The sequence below is a fragment of the Hemiscyllium ocellatum genome, chromosome 13 (genome assembly GCF_020745735.1).
Source record: "Hemiscyllium ocellatum isolate sHemOce1 chromosome 13, sHemOce1.pat.X.cur, whole genome shotgun sequence".
NCBI lineage: Eukaryota > Metazoa > Chordata > Chondrichthyes > Orectolobiformes > Hemiscylliidae > Hemiscyllium > Hemiscyllium ocellatum.
Genome location: NC_083413.1, coordinates 39163289 through 39186702, shown reverse-complemented (window position 1 = coordinate 39186702; position 23414 = coordinate 39163289). Strand labels below are relative to the sequence as shown.

The 23414-nt window shown below is 38.7% G+C and overlaps 1 protein-coding gene across 2 annotated transcripts in view; it reads right to left on the bottom strand.

Moving 5' to 3' along the window:
* LOC132821868 (arf-GAP with coiled-coil, ANK repeat and PH domain-containing protein 2-like) overlaps nucleotides 1-23414 on the bottom strand; it is a 164717-nt gene that overhangs the window by 37847 nt on the left and 103456 nt on the right. For both annotated transcript variants that reach the window (XM_060834772.1, XM_060834773.1), the window contains exons 9-10: nucleotides 21946-22020; nucleotides 443-555 (exon numbers count right to left, since the gene is read on the bottom strand). In XM_060834772.1, the coding sequence (XP_060690755.1) occupies nucleotides 443-555; nucleotides 21946-22020 (188 nt within the window). The remainder of the gene's footprint in view (nucleotides 1-442; nucleotides 556-21945; nucleotides 22021-23414) is intronic.

Genomic DNA, 23414 nt, shown 5'->3' with positions numbered 1-23414 from the left:
CTCCCACCCTATCCCCACAACCCTGCATTTCCTGTGGCTAACTCACCAAACCTATACATTCCTGGACAATTTAACACGGCCAATCCACCTAATCTGCATATCTTTGGACTTCGCAAATTCTAAACAGTCACCATGAAACTTGAGGCAGTTTGATAAAGTGCTTCTGTTGTTTTAATTTTAAAATGATATTTTTGGCCAGCTAGATCTAATGTATGACAACTTTGTACTGAATACACAGTCATTACAATCAAGATGAACAAACTTTGTACCTGGATAATTTCACATGGAAACATGTTCTAATCATGGATTTCTATTTCTACCAGCAAATGTTAAAAATTGTGTGATAGACATTGATGATTTCATACTAATTACGTGAACTTCTCTGCACTGATTGCTTATGAAGTACAGACTATTTCAGTCCGAAGTCAAAGTTTAATCTTACCGGTTCCATGTTTTAAAGGCATTGCTGGCCCGTTTATATAAATATCCTTCCATGACTACGCCATTAGCAGCATCAATGTTAAATTCTATCTTAGGATCATCGCTGGAGAAATCCTAAAACATATGATTCAAAACTGAATATAAGAGCAACAATTACTTGACAACAAAAAAAATTAGTTGCACAAAATTATTTAAGTTTAAATGTTTGCGGTATGGTCACATCCTATAAATCTATAAAACTGCTTTTGGAAAGCATACACAGTTTGAATGTGGTAAATTTGCATTTCTTAGTCTGTAAATGATCACCACTTTCATAACCAACCATGTTAACCTAACCATAATAAATCCAATTTTTATTTTCAACAAAAAGATTTCCACTTAAATGCAATAATGTTTTATGAAGCACAAAAGGGCATTGTGCTTTTATTGAAGTATTTTAAATGCAAGGCCAAAGTTATGCAGATGCCAGAAATCTGAAATAAAACAAAGTACGGAGTCACCCAGCAGATGCAGACACATCTGTGAAGTGAGAAATAGAGTGAACATTGAGGCCAATATCTCTTCTTTAGAATTCTTGCCAGAAGTGCGTGATTTAGTTTAATTTCTTTTCCCCACTTGTTAGCAATTCGTGTAACTGATAGATAATATTCTCCAATTAAACTTGGTAACCTTTGCCCACCTCCCTATATGACTTTTTCAGTCATAGCACTTGAAGCTGAATGCAGAAGAGCTCACTGAATAGCCTACCATGATTTTCCCCATTAGTTGTATTTTAAAGTTATACATCATATAAACAATCCAGCTTTTTTTTTAAAACTCCCATTACTATTGTAGTAGACCAGTTCAGCAATAATAAGCATAAGAAAAATGTAGGATGAACTGGTGAGCACAGTGTGACAACTGCTCACAAGATAATGTCATTATTTTATGTAAGTTATTGAAAAATGATCTAATTTTTAAATTAAAATGATCTCAAATGGAACTGATAATTTTTTTATTCTCACAGAATATCATTTAACATGCAAACTATAAATTTCATTTTAAAATTTAAAAAAAAATTGGTTCTGTATCATAATTTCAGTGTGGAATTTCTGTTCACTTTTGTGTTATGCCAAATCGGAGTTGGAAAATTCCCTAACACTTGGCAAGTCTTTTTTTGTAAAAAAACTTAACAGACACTGCATGTCATTTTCTATGCTATGCTGAACATAGCATCTATGGAAATATGCAAAATCTCTCATTTCAATATCTTTTTTAGGTTACGCAATTTCTTAATGCAATTCTCCTAAGATAGTTTAACGATCTTTTCTTTTCCTGCCATATGGTGAATTAATTTAATTTTTAAAGTGCCTACTAGCTTTGCCAGTAGCAGCGCTACATATTTGCAACACATGCTGTCAAGAACAAGATGGTGTATATCTCTACAGGATATAAACTACAAGGTCAATGTGTATTTCCGTCCCCCCACCAGGTGCAAGGTTGTCACTGCTTGATGGTATTTTTTCCTGGATGTGTGCGCTCAAAATGACATTCGAGCAAAATACATACTTGGCTAAAACCACTTTTTGTATTATGTTTGTAAATACAAACTGATCTGATCACAAATAAACTGGATCAAAAGCATTCAGAACCAAGGCTAGTAGCAGATCAAAAAGCACCTCAATATTTTAGAACTAAAACATGCATTCACTTAAGTTTAAAATACTTAAATTTAAGAAACTATGCTAAAGAGTTTAAAAAAGTGAAAGGCAAGGTGGAGTAAGGATATGAAAGATAACAGGCTCGAGTGCATTAAAGCTGTGAGACCTATGCTGGATTAATGGTGCTGGAAGAGCACAGCAGTTCAGGCAGCATCCAAAGCTGCTCCTTGGATGCTGCCTGAACTGCTGTGCTCTTCCAGCACCACTAATCCAGAATCTGGTTTCCTGCATCTGCAGTCATTGTTTTTACCTGACAGACCTATGCACAGACTCAGAATCGTTTATGAAAATTACAAGGAAGTGCTGAAGAAAGGTGCTGTAAATGCATAGATCAATCTACATCTGCAACAGAGCAGAAGGGTTGTAACATTTCAAATGCATACTCTGAGGAAATCCATGAATCAGAATCTTGTAGTAACAGATGACATAGGAGTTCTTTGAAGCACAAGAATTCTGCATGAGTACAGTTAAATTTAGCACTCTGAAAAAAATATTCATTCATAGGATTGTGGGTGTTATTGGCTAGGCCAGCATTTACTGTCCATCACCAATTACCCAGAGGGCAGTTAAGCATCAACCACATTGGTGTGGGTCTGGAGTCACACGAACGCCATATTAGGCAAGGAAGGCAGTTTCCTTCCCTAACGATACCAAATGGGTTTTTCCAAAAATAAACGATGCTTTCATTGTTATCAGTAGACCTTCTTTTGTTTGTTGATTAAAAATACTGCCATAATGGCATTCAAATCCAGGTCACCAGGATCTCTAAATTAATAGTCTAGTGATAATACCAGTGGATCAATGCCTCTCCAAATACAAGTCAGAAATCAGTCAAAATTATAGTTTATGCATATTGGCCAGAGCATTGAGTATAGGAGTTGGGAAGTCATATTGTGGCTGTACAGGACATTGGTTAGGACTTTTGGAATATAAGTTTGGGAGAAGATTTGTAGCTCGGGTGCTCGTTGTTGTGGTTCTGTTTGCCAAGCTGGGAGTTTTTGTTGCAAACGTTTCGTCCCCTTTCTAGGTGACATCCTCAGTGCTTGGGAGCGCTTCACAGGAGGCTCCCATGCACTGAGGATGTCACCTAGAAAGGGGACGAAACGTTTGCAACAAAAACTCCCAGCTCGGCAAACAGAACCACAACAACTTTTGGAATATTGCGTGCAATTCTGGTCTCCTTCCTATCAGAAGGATGTTGTAAAACTTGAAAGGGTTCAGAAAAGATTTACGAGAACGTTGCCAGGGTTGGAGGATTTGAGCTACAGGGAGGGGTTGAATAGGTTGGGGCTGTTTTCCCTGGAGTCTGAGGAGCATGGTTAGGATAAATAGACATGGCCTTTTCCCTGGGGGGGGGGGGGGGAAAGAGAGTCCAGAACTAGAAGGTATAGGTTTAGGGGAAAAAGATATAAAAGGGACCGAAGGGACAACATTTTCACACAGCGGGTGCTAAGTGTATGGAATGAACTGCCAGAGGAAGTATGGTGGCTGGTACAATTACAGCATTTAAAAGGCATCTGAATGGGTATATGAATGGCAAGGGTTTAGACGGATTTGGGCCAAGTGCTGCCAAATGGGACTAGATTAGGTTAGGATATCTGGTCGGAATGGAGGAGTTGGACCGAAGGGTCTGTTTCCATGCTGTACATCCCTATAACTCAATGACATATGTAAGTGCCTGCAAGAGAATATTGAGTAAAGCTGAGACCATATCACAGACAAATTACAAAATGTAGACATTGAAATCCATTTAACACACTATTGACAGCAAAAGGAACTTGACAAGGATGAGGATGGTGATAGTGCAGTTTGAAGGACTTTGAAATTGCAGCATTCTGAACAATTCACAGTTTTGGCAGGATAGGTGGCAATTTAATGACCAGTTTTAAAAAATTGTGGCATGTTGTTATCAACTAGCATTTCAGTAGCAAGTGGCTGAAGATGCAAGAATGGAAGAAAACAGCACTGCTAATAAGACAGAGAAGAGGGCAGCTGACCTGAATCAAACATTACGTAATTGTTGCGCATCTTCAGACTGACAAAGGGAAGGCAACATTTGAATTTGATGGGAGCCAAGCCCACAAGCACAGATGTATTAATGGACAACAAAAAGAGAGTTTCTAGGTTTGCAAATAATGATGGGAGAAGCTTTGCTCTTCTGGGTCCTAAGTAAAGACAGATGGTGGACAATGTATCAACAGTCATGGAACTGATGGAAAAGGTTAAGTAAAACTAGAGGTCACTGTTATATTGGGAAATTGACCCATCTTTTACAAGTTGCCAAATAACAGTGCTTGACCTGAAAGGAACCTGCACGAAATGAGGAATAATTGTGGAAAGAGACGTGATATTTTCATTGGAAAATTGTTAAAAATGTAATCAGACAAGGGCAGTATTATGGAAGTGAACGACATACAGGAAACAAATGGAGATTCATATGTTAATTGTAATATTAGCAGGCTTAACAAAAGCCAATTGTAGAGACCACAGTAAGGAGCAATGAGAATTTAGTTGCAAAAAGAAATAAAACCTAGTACGTAAATTGATGATAGAGAACAAATAAACATTAGTGTTTCTTATGTGGCGGTGATGAAGGAAATAGACAATGCACACATCAATAACTCAGGGAAAAGAAAATAGACATTGTGGAGAGATCAGCAAACACAAGACTGAGGAACGGAAGTTGGGGGAGCAGATGAGCTGGAATGAATTAATGATTCAAGCATAATAAGTAGTGACAGTCCATCTCTCAGTCTTTAGATAATGCTGAAAAGAAATTTAATAATGCAGAGGACAGTTTCTGCCATGAATATTGCAGCATTTATTCATATAGAATAAACCTGATCTCATATGGAACAACAATTTAGGCATCATACTGTCTGGACAAAATAGGTAAAAATATTAGTTTTTGTCATTTCCATAAGAATCAAAAAGTCAAAAACTCAACATCATCTCATTTAGTTCTAACCATGACTTCATTACTATTTCACAAGATCCCTTGGTGCTCTCGAAATATAATGCATTTCATCAATCATTAAGAACTTTTAGAGTAATACCAATGGCCCAATGTACATTGCTTAAAGTGCTAGCAAACTCTGTTTTAAATAATGCAGCGTTTCCTCCAGAAAGCAGGCAAGGTCAAGCAAGATTGGAATTTATAGTTAAGCTTAGTAATGACATATCCGCCCTTGAACTAATTAATCTCTGTTTCTACAGTTCCTTACCAATTCAGGGTAGAACATTCTGTATTAGACTATACCAGATGTCAAAACATACAAACTTAAGTGGCCTCAAATCATAGAATAAGACTTGGCATAAATGAATGATCACCAACAAACATTAATTTTGTTTCTCTCTTCAAAGTATGCTCTTGACCTTCACTGTTTCCAGAATTTTGTTTTTTTTCTCTCTCTTTAAAACATTTAGGACCACAGCCATGTAAAATGATTCACTGTAACTCAGAACTGAAGATGTTCTTAAAAAGCATGTAATGTTTTATCATGGAAAGGTAGGTTCATTTTAAAAGATGACTGACTAGAAGGTGCTCACTAACCTGGAGTTTACATATTCAGATATTAAACAACTATTGTTATATATGCCATTTCATTAAACAAATAAACCAATTACAGTATATTAAATGTAATGGTGAGAAGCAATAGTATAATATATTCAAGAGAAACTTAGTCATATATATTTGTATCAAAAACTACAGTTTTACTCATTGTATTCTAAACAGATAAATTACACGTAGTCTCAGTAGAGTCAATGCCTTTCAATGGAGAAAACTACGAACCTGATGACACTCCCAATGCATAACCACTAGACAGTAGTTCCCAATTGAATAAACATTCAATTTAGGGTGTTAAAAAATTACAGAATTTTGTACAGCAGGTGGTTTAGGGGAATAAAACTCATGCTTAACAACGTTATAGAAAATGAATAAGTAATCAAATATAATACCACCATAAGGAGGAGCTGTGGTCACTTAATACTCTAAATACCCTACTAAATGCAATTACTAAAATTCTGTGGATTTGCCGAATTCTTGAAAGATACTTACTGAAATTGCTCATTCATATATAAACACATTTCATAAAGCAACTTACCATATATAATATGTAACGGAACCTGAAGAATCTCATTGCAACCGTTCCTTATAATGAGCAAAAATCTATATTCCAGTGAAACACAGCAAGTTTTCTTGCAGAGTTGATAAATTCAAAATCAACACAAACTGTCAATCTATAGCTCAGAATACATACTCGACACTAACACTACTTTTGTAAACTCAGTCACTTTCGTTGTAATTTGGGCTATATTTTTTCTTTGACTTATTGACAAATAACTAGATATTTGTGCAATGAGGTAAGATTCTTCTATTCATGTTTGCCTCAATGCATTCACCAGTCAGATCTAGAGTTTCGGATCCTTCCTCACAAACAAAAGCAGTCAGCTGATGTTGAACAGCTGATGCAATCGTGAACAAATTGAGTTGCTAATGAACTGATGCCTTATAAAGTAATTTCATTTGTTATTAAAACATTCGAGAGTCTTATTGTCTAAAATATCTCAAAGAAAAGCACAGGTTTGATGCTTAAATTAATAAAACTATATGGTCATTTGCTAGATAGGCTTCATTCACAGGAAATATTTAAAGCATTCAGATAAATTGAATGAAAATTGTGTCACACTCATGTTACATTTACACTGCCAGGAAAACCACGTTACGTAGCAGTAACTACCGGAGTCCTTATATTTACATTGAAACCTTTAATATGTAAGAAAATGTTCACTGCTGCACAGGAACCTTGTGGAGCAACCTTGGACAGCAAACCACATAAGGCAATACCAAGGCAGATTTCCAGAAGCTTGGTCAGAGAGAGATAGATTTTTAAGGAAGGGAGAGATGGAAAAGTATACTGTTTCAGGATGCAATTCCAGAACTTAGGGCCTTAGGGGCTGAAGGTTTGCTTGCCATGGTACAGCAAGTAAAATCGGATGCTCAAAGGGTCAGAATTAGTTGAGTGCACTATCTTACAAGGTTAATGGGATTGCTGGAAATTAGAGCTAAGGAGGGGTAAGTTCATAGAAGGATTCACTAGCAATAACAACTGTGCCACACACTTGCATCTCATTCCAGGGAAAAACAGCCCAAAATAGGATGTAAAGAGCCAGGAAGGATGGTGGGGTGTGTTGGGATGTACGGAAATCAGCTGTTCACTCCCAACAAGGAAGGGGTCTTGACCCTGACTGTCAAGTGGCCACCTGATACAGACTGCCATTGACTTACAGTGCGGAGACCCCCTGACCGAAGGGTGTTTCCACTTTATGTGACTGAGCACTACACCCCTGGACTTAGAGGTACATAGCCATTTGATTGAAGCACATGTAATATGTTTGCCCGTCAGCTGCTGACATGAACGAAGTGCAACACAGACATAACATGGTGCTCTACAGCAACATGTCCACCCCTTAACTGATGATTGCTGACAATCACAATGAGCTGCTTCACTTTGTGCATCTGTTGCAAGGCAATACACAGCAATGAAAAAATGCTGCAAGCATCCAAACAGATGAGAGGCCAGTGAACACAATTAGCAAGGGTGCAGAGCAGAGATGCAGTCTGCTCCAGTGAGCTGGGTCCAAACAGTGTCCTTGCTTCAGCACTGCAATGAGGGGGCCTGGTGTACTCCAGATTGCAGCACTGAAATGCAGAAGCATATTTTGAGTGGTTCAGAGATATGCCATGATGGTGCGGAGATGAACACTGGGTGCATACAGCCACTAGTCATGGCACATACAGAGACACTGATGCCAGCTGTCCAAGATGGAAGTCCAGAGGAGAAAGTGGCAAGCTTGAGTTGCCAGGTAACTGCTCTGATTTTCAGGCCTGGTTTCTATTCACCACATGGTAGAATAGGAACCTGTATATTAATGAGGCTTGATTCAGTGTTAATGAAGGTGATAACTTACAATAATTGCCATTAATAAGCACCTCACCACTCCCTAGTGAGAATCTCAACTCGACACCCAGAACACTGTTAGAAAATGCATCTTGTTATGCCACAGATCAAGACCAGCCTCATTGGACTTATGCCATTCTGTTAGATATCTCATCATAACCCATATCATTCAGGGCTCCTTGTTTATTGCATATTGTTCATCAATATGTTTCTGTATACTTTCTATTAAAAAAAAACTAACAAATGATTCAGCATCATGCATCAAAAAATACAATTACTAGCAGTTATCTTTGAAGAATGCACATTTTAGTGACTAAAGGGAGTTTAAAAAATCAGTAAAAACCTGCTGCATGTTAGGGAAGAGTTCCATGATTTGGGATGAGGTTAAGAGTGTACATTTGTTCCTAATATGATAAAAAAACTTGTAATTTTTTTGACTTCTGCAAATGATTATTGTGCATGTACACTATTTGTATTCAAGATAAATATTTATTTGCACTGAAAAATCAAGTCCAAGGCCAGGGCCCAGACCAATAACATTTGTAGTCAAACAGACTAAAGCCAAAAAAGTAGTAGGAGTTTAGCAAAACATTTAAAGTTAATGGTAAGATCAGTAATTTTACTATTACTTCTCCAGTTGCCACTAGATAACATGTACTAATGGTGATACATAAGTGTACTATAACTTACCTGAAGTGCAGCCTATGACCAGCATTTGAGGAAAAGATGGAAGAAAGAACACACATTACTGACTATTGTGCAAGTAAAAGTCTGCAGAAAATGGACAGATTGAACTGCATAGTATTCGACACATATTATATGCAATGGAAGGAAGTTGGAGGCAGTATAATGGCAAAGTACTAGTTAAAATGCAGATGAGGTTCCAAACGAGGAAACTATTATGCAACAAAGGAAAAACAAACATTCTTTGTAAAAAGCAACAATTTTGTAAGGCAAGTCTAAGATCCAAAATCCAAAGGGATTCTAAGTACCCTTCATATCCAGGTCATGATTTTCCAACAGAAGGGATACCTCTGCAAATGACTCATTGTGTACACACACCTATTTGGCATTCAAGATAAATGTTTAATGTATTGAGACATCAAGGTCCAAATCCACGGCCAAGGTCAATAACATTTATTGCAAGAACATCAAATCTAAACTGAAGGCAAAGTAGTGACTGCAAATGTGTATTCATTCAGACTAACACCACAAAGACTTCACCTGAACCATGCTGGGCCCAGAGTCCTGGCAAAGTGCATAACTAGGGCTGGAGACCAGGCATTAAACTGAATTGGCAGGGGGGTTCAATTATAAGGGAAATTAGAAAATCTGAAGTAAAAGGAAGAGGTAAGACTGCAGAACTCAAGAGGTTATTAAAATCTCCATTTACCTGTGTAAATGTAAATATACAGTAGCCCTTGCTGCAGCAAGGATGTAGACATAGTATTTAGACTAGGAATTTCTAGATTTGGAGCATAAAAATTTACAATGGTTCTTGCAAGTGGTCAAGATAATTTATCTCGAAGGGGTTGAAATGTAAAAGCAGCAATGTGTTACTGAGACTTTATAAAGCTCTGGTTAGGCCCTCTTGAGAATACTGTGTCCAGGTATGGGCCCCACACCTCAGGAAGGATATAATGGCACTAGCATGTACAGCAGAGATTCACATGGATGATCCCTGGAATGGTAGGCCTAACATACAATGAAAGGCTGAAGATCCTGGGATTGTATTCATTAGAGTTTAGAAGCTGGAGGGGAGTTCTAATAGAAACTTACAAGATAATGCATGGCTTAGAAACGTCAGATGCTGGGAATTTGTTTCTAAAGGCATGGATACTAGGACTGTGGGCACAGCCTTGGAATTAGAGGGAGTCAATTTAAAACAGAAATGAGGAGACATTTCTTCAGCCAGAGTGTGGTGGGCCTGTGGAATTCATTGTCATGGAGCGCAGTGGAGGCCGGGATGTTAAACATCTTCAAGGCAGAGATTGATAAATTCTTAATCTCGCAAGGGATTAAGGGATACGGCGAGAGTGCAGATAAGTGGCTTCAAAATGCCCATCAGCCATGATTGAGTGTCAGAGTGGACTCAATGGGCCGAATGGCCTTACTTCCACTCCTATGTCTTATGGTCATAAGATCAGGGTTGACTATGAAGCTTTATATCTATCCCAAACAACTTTTTGCCCACTACAGAGTCAATAGTTAGGTTCAATCATATTATCATGCCTACATAATCAGATGACAGCAGTGAATACAATAAAGGCTAGGGGCCCCCAAAACTAGCCAAAACTCGTCAAGTTCTTACAATTCTAACACTCAGATTTACCTAAAAAAGTGAAACATTGTTCATATATATCCTGTTCACCAAAAGCATAACAAAAGCATGTTACTGCCCTACTGTCAAATCAGCAAAGTGATAGAAGATATCACCAACATTTTTAAAAATGCCACAGTAAAACATGCACCAAAAGTCAGCCTGGTTCCCAGGAGGACCACTTGGCACCAAAAGGAGATCTCAAAAGGAGAAAGTGAGGACTGCAGATGCTGGAGATCAGAGCTGAAAATGTGTTGCTAGAAAAGCGCAGCAGGTCAGACAGCATCCAAAGAGCAGGAGAATCGATGTTTCGGGCATGAAGAAGGGCTCATGTCCGACACAGCGATTCTCCTGCTCTTTGGATGCTGCCCGACCTGTTGCGCTTTTCCAGCAACACATTTTCAGACCAGATCTCAAACACCCTTAATAATGAGATGCAGTTTCTGAATTAGAAGCTATATGGTTGGAAGTGAGAAACAGGAAAATATACCTTCCTGTATATTTATTATAGACCTCCAAACAGTGGGGAGAAACTAGAAGAGAACATTTGCAGGAAATCTGAAGGACAATATTATGGTTAATGGTTGATTTGCCTTTGTGCGCAAAGTTTTAAGTTGAGGTTTGGATATCCTTTGTTGGTATCATAGAATATTAAAGACAGTGTCTAAGATTTACTGTTTGCTGTCCCAAATATAGCTCACTTTTGAAGCTTGATGTTACTGGATTGTTTGTTTTAATGAAAACTGCAGGAAGAAGATTGAGTACAAAAATGTGGAGATGTCATTAGTGATGTTTCACCACTAACTAAGTAGCTCGCCTGCATACTGAGGTAGCTTGCTAATGGTACATTGCTTTGACTGTTTTCTTGGTGTGCAGAGTATTGTAAACAGTAACTACCTCTAGAAGGACACAGAGCTGGTGTGTCAAACGAGTGCTGTTCAAGTGGACAGTAAACACTAGCAAGGATGAACTAGGTTACAGAACCTACTTTTGTGTTGTACTTTGTGTATGGAATACAGGTGAGGGTGGCCCAGTTGGTCCTGGCTATGATTCCTGACGTGATCAAATAATCAACATATAACTAATAGTTTGTGGGTGAATAATGGTGATTGGATGAAGTTTTAACAGGAGACCCATGACAAGTTTGGTACTCCAGTATATCAATGTGAAGAAATGACCAAGAAGGGAGGTTTATAAAATCCTGGATAGGTCTTTTCCCTGGGGTGGGGGGAGTCCAGAACTAGAGGGCATAGCTTTAAGGTGAGAGGGAAAGATATAAAAAGAGACCTTAGGGGCAACTTTTTCATGCAGAGAGTAGTGGGTGTATGGAAGGAGCTGCCAGAGGAAGTGGTAGAGGCTGGTACAATTGCAACATTTAAAGGACATCTGGATGGGTTTATGAATAGGAAGGGTTTGGAGGATATGGGCCAAGGGCTGGCAAGTGGGACTAGATTTGGTTGGGACATCTGGTCAGCATGAATGAGTTGGTCTGTTTCCATGCTGTACATCTCTATGACAAATATAACTGATAGTTGGCGATTTCAATTACCTTAGGGTAGACTAGGAAAAATTTACAGCATGGATCATGGAAGAGAAGAAATTCTGACAAACGTGTGCAGGAGAACTTTCTGGAACAGTACACAAGCTACGAGCTCATTGCCAAGTAAGATTTATCAGGTAAATGTGTGGCTCAAAGATTGGTGTGGGAGACATGGGTTTGAATTCATGGGATGTTGGCACCAGTACTGGGGAAGGGATTTGTTCCAAAGGGATAGTCTTCACCCAAACCACGTGGGGACCAGAGTCCTAGCAAATTGCATTATGAGGGCTGTAGACAGGGCATTAAACTAAATGGGGAGGGGGGGGGGTTGTTCAGTTATAGGGGAAATGAGAAAACCAGAGTTAAAAGGAAGAGGTAAAAGTGCAGAACTCAGAAGAGGTAATTAAAATCTCCAGCAGAGACAAAAATAGAACAGCGTATGGAAAGGGTTAGCAAGAAACCTTCATCAAGCACACTGGACAAACAAATGACACTGAGAAGAGGGACAGTTATTACAGGACTGAATGCACACAGTATAAGGAATAAGGTGAATGAGCTTGTGGTGCAGATCAAAATTGACAAGTATGACATGGTGGACATCACTGAGACATGGTTGCAAGGGGATCAGGATTTGAAGCCGAATGTTCAAGGACATACATCCTAACAAAAGACAGGCAGGTGAGAAGAGGGATGGGGTTGCCTTTTTACGAAGAAATGGAAATTGAATCAATAGTAAGAAACAAAGTAGGTTCAGATGTTATAGAATCTGTGGGGGTAGAATTGGGGAACCACAAAAAGCAAAAATAAACTCCAGTTGTAATTATGTACACACACTAGTCAGGGGTGTAACATACACCAGGAGATAGAAAAGACATATAGGAAAGGGGAAGTTGGTGATCATGGGGAATTTCAATATGCAGGTGGACTGGGAAAACCAGATTAGTAGTAGATTGCAAGAAAAAGGAATTTGTGGAATGTCTACAAGATGGTTTTTGGTGCAGCTTGTGATGGAGCCCACTAGGGAACAAGCAATACTTGATTTAGTGCTGTGCAATGAGGCAGACTTGATAAGGGAACTTAAGGTGAAGCAACCCCCAAGGAGGCAGTGTTCATAATTGAATTTACTCTGCAATTTGAGAGGGAGAAGATAGAATCAGAGATAACAATATTACAGCTGTATAAAGGCAACTACAGAGGTATGAGGGGAGAGCTGGGTAGAATTGACTGGGAGGGGAAGCTAGCAGGCAAGGCAGCAGAACAGCAATGGCAGGAGTTTCTAGGAGTAATTTAGAAGACAGCAGAGATTCATCCTGAGGGAAAGGAAGCATGGTACAGGGAGGATGAGGCAACCATGGCTGACTATGAAAGTCAGGAATAACTTAAAAGCAAAAGAGAAAGCATATAATGTGGCAAAGGGCATTGAGAAACCAGAGGATTAGGAAGCTTACAAAGACCAACAGAAGGCAACAAAAAAGAATTATGGAAGGAGAAGATTAAATAAGGGTAGGTTAGCCAGTAATATAAAAAGGAAGACTAAGAATTTCTTTAGATATCTAAAGAGCAAAAGAGAGACAAAAGTGGACACTGGGCTGCTGGAAAATAATACTGCAGAGATAATAGTGGGGAACAGGGAAATGACTGAGGAACTGAATAATTACTTTGCATCAGTCTTCAGGATGGAAAATATGAGTAATATCCCAAATATTCAAGACAGTGAGGCGACAGAGCTGAGTATGATGCCCATGCCCAAGGAGAGAAGGTGCTAGAAAAACTGGAGGTGGATAAATCACCTCGATAGATTTCTAAAGGCAATAGCTGAATAGATAGTGGAGGAGTTTGTGGTGAGCTTTCAGGAATCACTAGAATTAGGAAGGGTCCCAGAGGACTGGAAAAATCGCTAACATGACACTGTTTAAAAAGGAAGTATGGCAACAAGAGGGAAAATTACAGACCGATTAGCCTAACCTTGTCCGTGGATAAGATTCTGGAATCCATTGTGAAGGATGAGAATTCTGAATATTTAGAAGTGTCTAGTAAAATAGGGCATAGACAGCATGGCTTCATCAAGGGAAGGTCATGCCAGACAGATCTGCAAGAATTCTTTGAGGAAGTAATTCAGCTGGTTAGACCAAGAGGAGCCAATGGATGTTACCTACCTGGACTTCAAGGCAGTCTTTGACAAGCTGCTGCACAGGTGGCTACTGAGTAAGATGAGAGCTCATTGTTTTAGAGCCAAGAAGCTCTAAAATGGTTTGAAGCTTGCAGAAAGCAGAGAGCAGGTATAAAAGGGTCCTTCTCAGGATGGCATTCTGCAAGGCTCAGTGTTGGGATCACAACTTTTTATTTTATACATGAACGATATAGATGAAGGAATGGAGGGTATTCTGCAGATGATACAAAGATAAGAAGAGGGACAAGTAGCACTGAGGCAGCGGGGAGGCTGCAGAAGGATTTGGACAGGTTAGGAGCGCGGAAAAAGAAGTGGCAGACAGAATACAACATGGGAAAATGTGAGGTCATGCACTTTTGTAGTAAGAAGAGAGGCATGGACTATTTTCTAAATGGGGAGGAAATTCATAAGTCCGAAGTGCAAAGAGACTTGGGAGTTCTGGTCCAGGACTGTCTCAAGGTAAACTTGCAGGTTGAGTCACTATTTAGGAAGGCAAATGCAATGATGGCATTTATTTCGAGAGGACTTTAATATAAAAGCAGAGATCTACTTCTGAGGCTCTAAAACGCTCTGGTGAGACCACATTTGGAGTGTTGTGCGCAGTTTTGGGTCTCATATCTCAGGGAGGATGTACTGGCCCTGCAGTATGTTCAGAGGAGGTTCACAAGAATGATCCCAGGAATGAAAAGCTTAACATATGAAAAACATTTGATGACTCTGGGCTTATACTCATTGGAGTTAAGAAGAATGAAGGGAGGGATCTAATTGAAATATACAAAATATTGAATGGCCTGGACAGAGTAGATGTTGGGAAGATGTTTCCATTGGTAGGAGAGACTAGGACCTGAGGGCACAGCCTGAGAGTAAAGGGAAGACCTTTTAGAACAGAGATAAGGAGAAACTTCTTCAGCCAGACAGAGAGTGGGGAATCTATGGAATTCAGTGCCACAGAAGGTTGTAGAGGCCAGGTCATTGTGTACATTTAAGACTAGAGATAGATAGGTTCTTGAGTATCAAGGGGATCAAGGGTTACGGGGAGAATGGGGTTGATAAATACATCAGCCGTGATTGAATGGTGGAACAGACTCGATGGGCTGAATGTCCTAACTTCTGCTCCTATGTCTTAAAGTACATTTCCAGTCCTACCGGGGGGGGAGCTGTGCTGGATCTGGGGATGAGGCAAGCCAAATGGAGAACATCAGAGTGGGGGTTCATTTGGGAAGTAACGATCATAGTACATTAAGGTTTAATATTAAATTGGAAAAAGAATACAATTCAGTAAAAGAAAAAATGATCCCTGACTGGAAAAGGGCAGATTCTGGGGATCTAAAGTTAACCTAGAACAGATTGATTGAGAGTGCATTTTGGTGATTAAAACAGATGAAAAGATTGGAGACTTTCAAAAGAAGGATGAAGAAAGTCAAAGCTAGCCATGAAAAACAAACAGGGATACAGCTCAAGTATTCTGGGTGACTAAGGATATTAATGAGGAAAAAAGAAAAAGGATGCAGACTATGCATGTGGAATAATAACAGCAATAAAAATCAGGACAATTATCTCAAATGCAGGAGAGAGGCTTAGGTTGGAATAAGGAAGGATAAGAGGAAACATGAGGAAAGGATGGCAGGTTGCGCCAAAACAAATAGTAAAATGTCCTAACATATTAATAGCAAAAGATTTATGAAGAATAGAGGTGGAGCCTATGAGGAACAAGCAGGATAAGCAAATGGTATGGCAGGGGAGTACTTTGCCTCTGCCTTTACCAATTCGAAAATGGTGACAATGGCCAGATTGAAAATGTACATGTTGAGCAACTGAGAAGTATAGTGATAGATAAAGAGGTGTTTAAAAAGGCTGGCAGCATTCCAGGTCGAGAAGTTGCCAGCCTGGATGGGATGTTTCCTAGAGTGCAGAGCTACTGACAGAAATTCTTCAGGCCTCTCGGAACACAAGACTAATCCTGGGGAACTGGAAGTTTGCAAATATGATGCCATTTCGTAAGAAAAGGGACAAAGGATAACCAGTGAAACCACAGACCTGTCAGAATGACATCAATAGATGGAGCACATCATACAGGATAAGATAAATATACACTGAAGAAAATAAGTTAATATGAGACGTTAAACATGGATTGGTGAAGATCAAGTCATGTTTGACAAATTTCATTGAGTCCTTTGGCGATGACACAACCAGTGGAGGAGGGTAGTGCTCTGGATATTTGGACTTTCAGAAAACATTTGATAATAGAGCCACATGGCAGATTGGTTTTCAAATTACAGATGTTCGAGATCAATGGGTCTTTGGCAGCATGGATTAGAAGTTGGCTAAAAGAGAAGAAACAGAATAGATATAGGGACATTTCGTAAACTGGAGTAGAGTTGAAAGTGTTGTTCCCCAAAGGTAGGAATTGGGATTCCTGTTTCTTCCTGATTTATAAGAACAATTTGGAGATAGATTTTGAAGCAAAATCTCTACAATTGTAGATGATAAAGCCTAGGGAGAATAACAAATTGTGAGGATGATGCTGAGCGACTTGAGATGGACATTGACAAAATTGACTAAATGGGTAAGCACCTGGCAGATGAATTTCAACACAGAAGAGAAACATAACGTAATGTAATACATGTTGATAGAAGAAACATGGGAAAACAATACAGTTTCAATAGTGGGAGTACAGCAACAGACAGACTTTGGAGTTCACGTGCATAATTCTATGCAGATGGCCAGCTAAATTGAAGCAGCTGTTAAGGTGGCTTATAGAATGCTTATAAATAGAAGTATAAACTATAAAAGCAAGAAGTGATGCGAGACCTCCGCAAATCATTGGTCAGACCACATTTAAAAGTAGCCTGTTCAGTTCTGGACACCTTATTTAAGAATGGATGCTAATGCCCTGGAAACAGTGCAAAAGAAATAAAAATAATATCAGAAGTGAAGGATTTTAGGTACAAGGAAAGATTAGAAAAATTTGGCTTATTCTCCTAGGGACTGCAGGTGCTGGAGATCAGAGTCGAAAAGTGTGGCGCTGGAAAAGCACACAGCAGGTCAGACAGTATCTGAGGAGCAGGAGAGTTGATATCTGCTGAAAGGTTTATGCCCAAAACTGCTCCTCAGATGCTGCCTGGCCTGTTGTGCTTTTCCAGCGCCACACTTCAACTCTTATTTTCCTTGAAGCAGAACAGATCAAGAGGTGATCTTATTGAGGTATTTAAAATTATGAACAATTTTTACAGGTTAAAGAAAGATATTCTGTTCCCATGTTTTGATATGTCAGAAACTATGGAGTCACCGTTTCAAGATTTTCAGCAAGAGCGAAAAATGAGATAGAGAAATTTCTTTACCTGGAGAGTTGTTAGGATTTGGAATGTGCTGCCAGTGTGGTGGAGGTGGACTCCATATGACGTTCCAAAAGAGAGCTGGTTAATGTGTTTTAAAGTGACGAATTTAGAGGGTTACGGAGACAGAAATGGAGAATGGAACCAGCTGATTAACTCTTTCTGGAGCAGGTACAGACATGTTAGGTTGAATGACCTCCTCAAATGTAAAATTTGATTATTCAATAAGGAGATCTGTTGGCTCAATCGACTGAACAGCTGGTTTGTGATGCTGTGATGCCAACAGCATGGATTCAATTCCTGCACTGGCTAAGGTTACTGTGAAGGACTCTCCTTTTCAACCTCGCCACTCACCTGAGGCATGGTGACCTTCAGTTTTGTTTTTTTGTTATTCATTTTGTGGGACCTGGGTGTCACTGTCCGGGCCTACATTTATTGCCCATCCTTTGCGCTTGTGAAGGTGGTGATGAGATGTCTTCTTGAACTGCTGCAGTCCACCTGCTGTGGGTTGACTCAATTCCACTGGGGAGGGAATTCCAGGATTTTGACCCAGCGACAGTGAAGGAACGGTGGTATATTTCCAAGCCAAGCAGCATCAGGAGGTGGAGAAGTCAACATTTCAGGTATAACCCTCTTCAGTCTGGTATGACTATAGTGATTTTACCTTTTATCTTAATCCAAACATTAACAAAAGAAAAACTGAATTTCAGAGGAGACTTTGCGACTTCCCTAGATGTAAAAGCAGCAGTGAATGTGTTGTACTGAGACACCCTAGTGAAATAAAAGTAACTGAGAATTAAAGGGTCACTTCTCAACTGGATACCATATCACACCTCACTGGGGTAGTGCATTGCAAAATCAAACCCCACTATCCCCAGAATTGTCACGAGTGCGAAAAAAGGCTGAGTCATACTACCCCAATTTGACTGACTGTTGAATTCAGGGTAAAATATTCATTAAAAAAATATCGCTGTACTGAACAGGAAAATAATTGTTTATTACAAACAAACATTGTTTGCAACCAATGACAATTAGAATATTGCAATTGTTCTACAGCTCAACAAAATATTTAGCTCTATAACTTGATCCTTTACTATCAAGGCTGGAAAAATGCAAATAATATGGGAAACAGTTCAACTGCACCAGTACAGACCACACGGTTTGTAGAGTTGCTTTCTTTCTCTTAGTTTAAATTTTTTTTTTCAGTTCTTTGCTGTTGACACAAGGGCGTGCTTATGCCTGAAACGTCGATTCTCCTGCTCCTCAGATGCTGTCTGGCCTGCTGTGCTTTTCCAGCACCACATTTTTCAACAACTTGTTGTTAGCTCTCTTTCATTCACTGGTTTTGAATTCACTAATTTTAAAAGAAATTGTATTCCTCCTACAAGAGGAGATTTACAGTGAAAAGTAAGTAGAAGATGACTAGCTATTACCTCACACAAGTGAGAGACCCATGAGAAATATATTTTGATACATTCTCTTTCAAACCAAGTGGTTCTCTACTGCACTGTCTCCAAACAAGTCACATTGTTTTCAACCAGTTTTCCCTAAATTTTGAACCCATCAGTTTCATGGTGTATGATTCTGCTCTTGCTGTTCCAGGAAAATGCAATATGTACAGAACTCAGTGTTCAAGTACACAATTAAAAATTGCAGTCATACCTCTGCAGAGTCACCTTAGTTTGAAGTACCATTTTTCTTGTGCACACAGTCAAAAGATAAAAATGACTTTACACTCTGTGACTACAAGAGCAGATCAGAAGCTAGGTATTTTGTAGCATAGGGCCCACCTCTGAGTTTTTCTACCATCAAAGCACAAGTCAGGAGGGTCATGGAATACTCTGCATTTGCTTGAATGAGTGCAGTTTCAATAGCTTTCAAGACACTTAATACCATCCAAAAGAAAGGAGCTCTATTGATTAACACACAATCTTTTCCTTCTTTGATCTTCATTCTCCAATCACCAGGTGGACATGCTGCCACCATGCACACAATCTAGAAGATGCAGTTGAATAGTCCAGCAAGGGTTTCCTCCAAGACCCAGGACTTCTACTCTTGAAAATGATGAAAGTTTGCTGGACAACCATCTCTCAGGTTTCTCTCAAAGTAATACACGATTATAAGACTTGAAAATAAATTCTCTTCCTTCATCATGGTTGAGCCAAAATCCCAGAAATCCCTCCTTAACAGAGGCAATAATAGGCTGCACAGTTCAAGAAGATGTATACCATTATCTTTACAAGGGTAAGATGAGCATTAAGTGTTCACCACATCCCCTGAATGACAAGACAAGACAACAACACAGGGTTGCTAATTCCTATATTACAGATTAGTCAGCACTCTTAAGGAGAAGGCAGAATGAGAAAACCTGGGGTTTGACATTGATTGAGTAACTATGAGGAAGCATGTAAGCAACGCAAAGACATCTGAACCACTGATTTTTCTCTTGCTTCTCAAATCAGAAAATCCAACTCAATATAAGCATGATGCAAAGACAACTGCCTGAAAATACTGGAAACTAAAAGGGAACTGCTCTTTGAAGTCCCTTAGAGAAACGTGACATCCTCTTCCAACTTGATGTAATGGTCCCAATCATTGAATCTATTTTTTGTCACAAGTCATCTTGAGTTTGCATCATAGGTGAAAATCTCAATGACTGTATTTAGTTCTGTTTTGACTACAATACTGAGTTTCTTTTAAAATTCTTGTTCAAATCTCAAATTCAGAGTCAATAGAACGTATATGCAGAACTTCCACAATCTTCTTGAAAAAGATAATACAATCATCAACTTCTACATTAGAGGCTCAAATACCAAAAAGCCAAAATTAGTACCTTTCAGCTGAATGTTAATAAATTTCCTGCCCATCTTGATAAAATACATCAATGCTGAATCAGTTCCTCAAAGGTTACTTGGTGTCAGCAGCTAGCATTCAAATTAAAGTACAACACAGCCAGCTTCCTTTTTTTCTGCCCAACAATATACTTTAACCTCACAAGTGCACCATCTATACCTTCAATACTGAATGTTTCAATTCCGATGTGAACCATCTTTGTAATCTCCACCAGTGAGATGTCTAATTTAATAGAACTGTGCCAGATTAAGAGAAATTTTGTACTGTTGACATGTACTGACTAGAAAGTTAGCCACGATGGGTGTGCGTGCGTGTGGTGGTCGTGGAAAGGCAGGAAAGTAACCTTGAGGATTAGCAGATCAGCCATGATCTCGCTGAACAGTGAGATAAACTTGATGGGCAGAATGAATTACTTCTACTCCTACTCTTACATCCTATGGTCCTAATGAACACAAGATATAAAGCTTCAACAGAATGTGTCTTCTTCAGCAACATCAAGAAAACTGGATTGAAGGAACTTAAGTGAAATCCAGTGTTGGTCAGGAAAGTAAAATCAACTTGCTTCTGGTGTCTATGTATAGACCCTAACAACCAACCAAAATCGTACTTGATTGGTAAAGGAGTATTAATGTCCTCAAGTGCCACACAAGACCATCCTAAATTTCCAAACTGACTTCAGTTCTGATGAAAGGTCATCAGCCTGAAAGGGTAATCCTGGTTTTCTTATCGAAGATGTTGCCTGACCTGCTAAATATTTCCAGCATGTTCCATTTTTATTCGGACTTCCTGGTCTGACTGCTTAGAAAAGCAATACCAGAAGTCTAGAATTGTACACCTCAAGTATGATTGAGAAAATTGATTTCAGTATTTAAATGTTGATTACAATGTCATGAGTGGGAAAAGCACGATAAAGCAGCTAAATGTTTTTTTAAAAAGTGGCCAACACTTCATATAGAAACTTTCTGAATTCAAACCAACTCAGTGGAATTTTGAACTCCTGAAATATTGCAACAATCATTAAACCCAATATTGTTACTATAGTCTATTGAGACATGATATTAAATACAGTCCAGTTTACTTATAGTCAGTATTTTATAATCAGTGTCATTTTAGTTTTAAATTCTACTATTTGGTTCATTTGTGAATTACATTACCACTACATATTTTGGTTACTGTAAATGTTTGTACTTGCCTACAATTTTCAGAGAAAGATATGCATTTGGCCTTTCTTGGTCTGCATAGACATGGTGGGCCAAAGGGCCTATATCTAACCAAAAATGTTTCTCAAATGAAAATCACTTCAATTAAGAAAACTGCAATACATATTTAGTGACATCTATTTCAAAGGATTAAATTCACAACAGTCAGAAGCAAAAACAAAAGCTAGAAATTCACATGCAACAGTCCAACTGATTGTTATATTTTGTTTAGTGTTTCTTTTTGGGATAGTACCTACAAGTAGAGATATTATCCTGAGTGAAGCTGCTGAATTGATCATTGTAACATTAATTTTCAGGCAGTAAGCTGCAGTATTTTAAAATATTGTAAGATATTTTAATTGTAAAGAAATTTTCAGATGAGGTGGGATGCTTATATTATGCGAAATTTCACCAGTCTACATACCTTTTGTTGAATAGTGGAATGTTTTTGTTCCATATCTCTCTTCTCTTTAGCTGCATCCACAACTAACTGATCCAGCTGTTGAAATAGAATATTAAATCAGTTTCATTTTAAAATTTAAAATTTATAAGTTGTGAATCTCAACTCGTTACTGGTGCATAAATATCTCTCCTCATTTTAGAAACTAAATAATGAAGTAACATAAAATGAATGACAGATCTAAAAAAACAAGTTCTTCTCCCTAATCATATCAGAGGTCTGACTATACTTACAATAATTTGTTCAGTCCTACTTACACTTTGAAAAAACAGATTTAGCAACTTCCAATCATGATGCAATTAAATATCCCTACTTTATAATTTGTCCTCTGCAACATTAAGGAAGCATCACAGCAAGGCTGGAAATTTTCAGCATCCATTCTAATAGCGTCTGCTGAGGTCCTGTAGGTAGTTATGAAAACAGACAACTTGCATTGATCCATATGGTACCTTAAATTTAGAATGATTGCATAGTTTTAAAAGGATATGTTTGTGGCATCAGACCAGTAACAAAAGCACTGTACATGTAATATAGACACTGGCAAAGGTTCTCAATGCTCAATCATTGTTGTCTGCATTAGCAACTATGAATGTCTGATAGGGCAAACCAGTGGCACAGACTCTGACGCCTAGTGGTGCTGCTCCAATTAGGTAGAAGCAGTCGAAGATAAATTTTCAAATAAAACCAAATTTTTCAACTGCACTTCTTGTCGAAAAACAATAACAAAAAAAAACACTTTGCTGACTAGCTTAACATTTTGTACATGGGTTTTTTTAAAGCAATTAAAAACTAATCATTGTGTACTTCCAAAGAAAACAAAACTTATTACTCTAAATTCTTGCCCAAAAAATATTTCTGTCAAGCAAAAAAATTTAATCCTGCTAGCTCCTGCGCACTCACTTTCTTTATCTCTAAATATAGTTACCCAAACCTATGGCGATACTAGTCTGAAAACACCTGATCTCAGAAGCTAAGCCGACTCAGGTCCACTTAGCACTTGGATGGGAGATCGCCTGGAAATACCAAGTGCAGTAGCCTTTGTATTTGGAAAGGCAAAGAATGATCAAGAATATTCAACATGGCTTTGTGCATGGGAAATCGTGTCTCATTAATTTGATTGAGTTTTTTTGAGGAAGTAACAAAGTGGACTGATGAAGGCAGAGTGGTGGACATGATCTATATGGATTGCAGCAAGACATACAACAGGTTTCTCATGGTAGACTAGTTAGCAAGGTTAGATTTCACAGAATACAAGGAGAACTAGCCATTGGGAGACAGGACTAGCTCAAAAAGATACAAGACAGAGGGTGGTGGTGGAGCGCTGCTTTTAAACTGAAGGCCTGTGACCAGCAGTGTGCCTCAAGGATCAGTGTTAGGTCCACTGCTTTTTATCATTTATAAAAATGATTTGGATGTGAATAAAGCAGGTATGG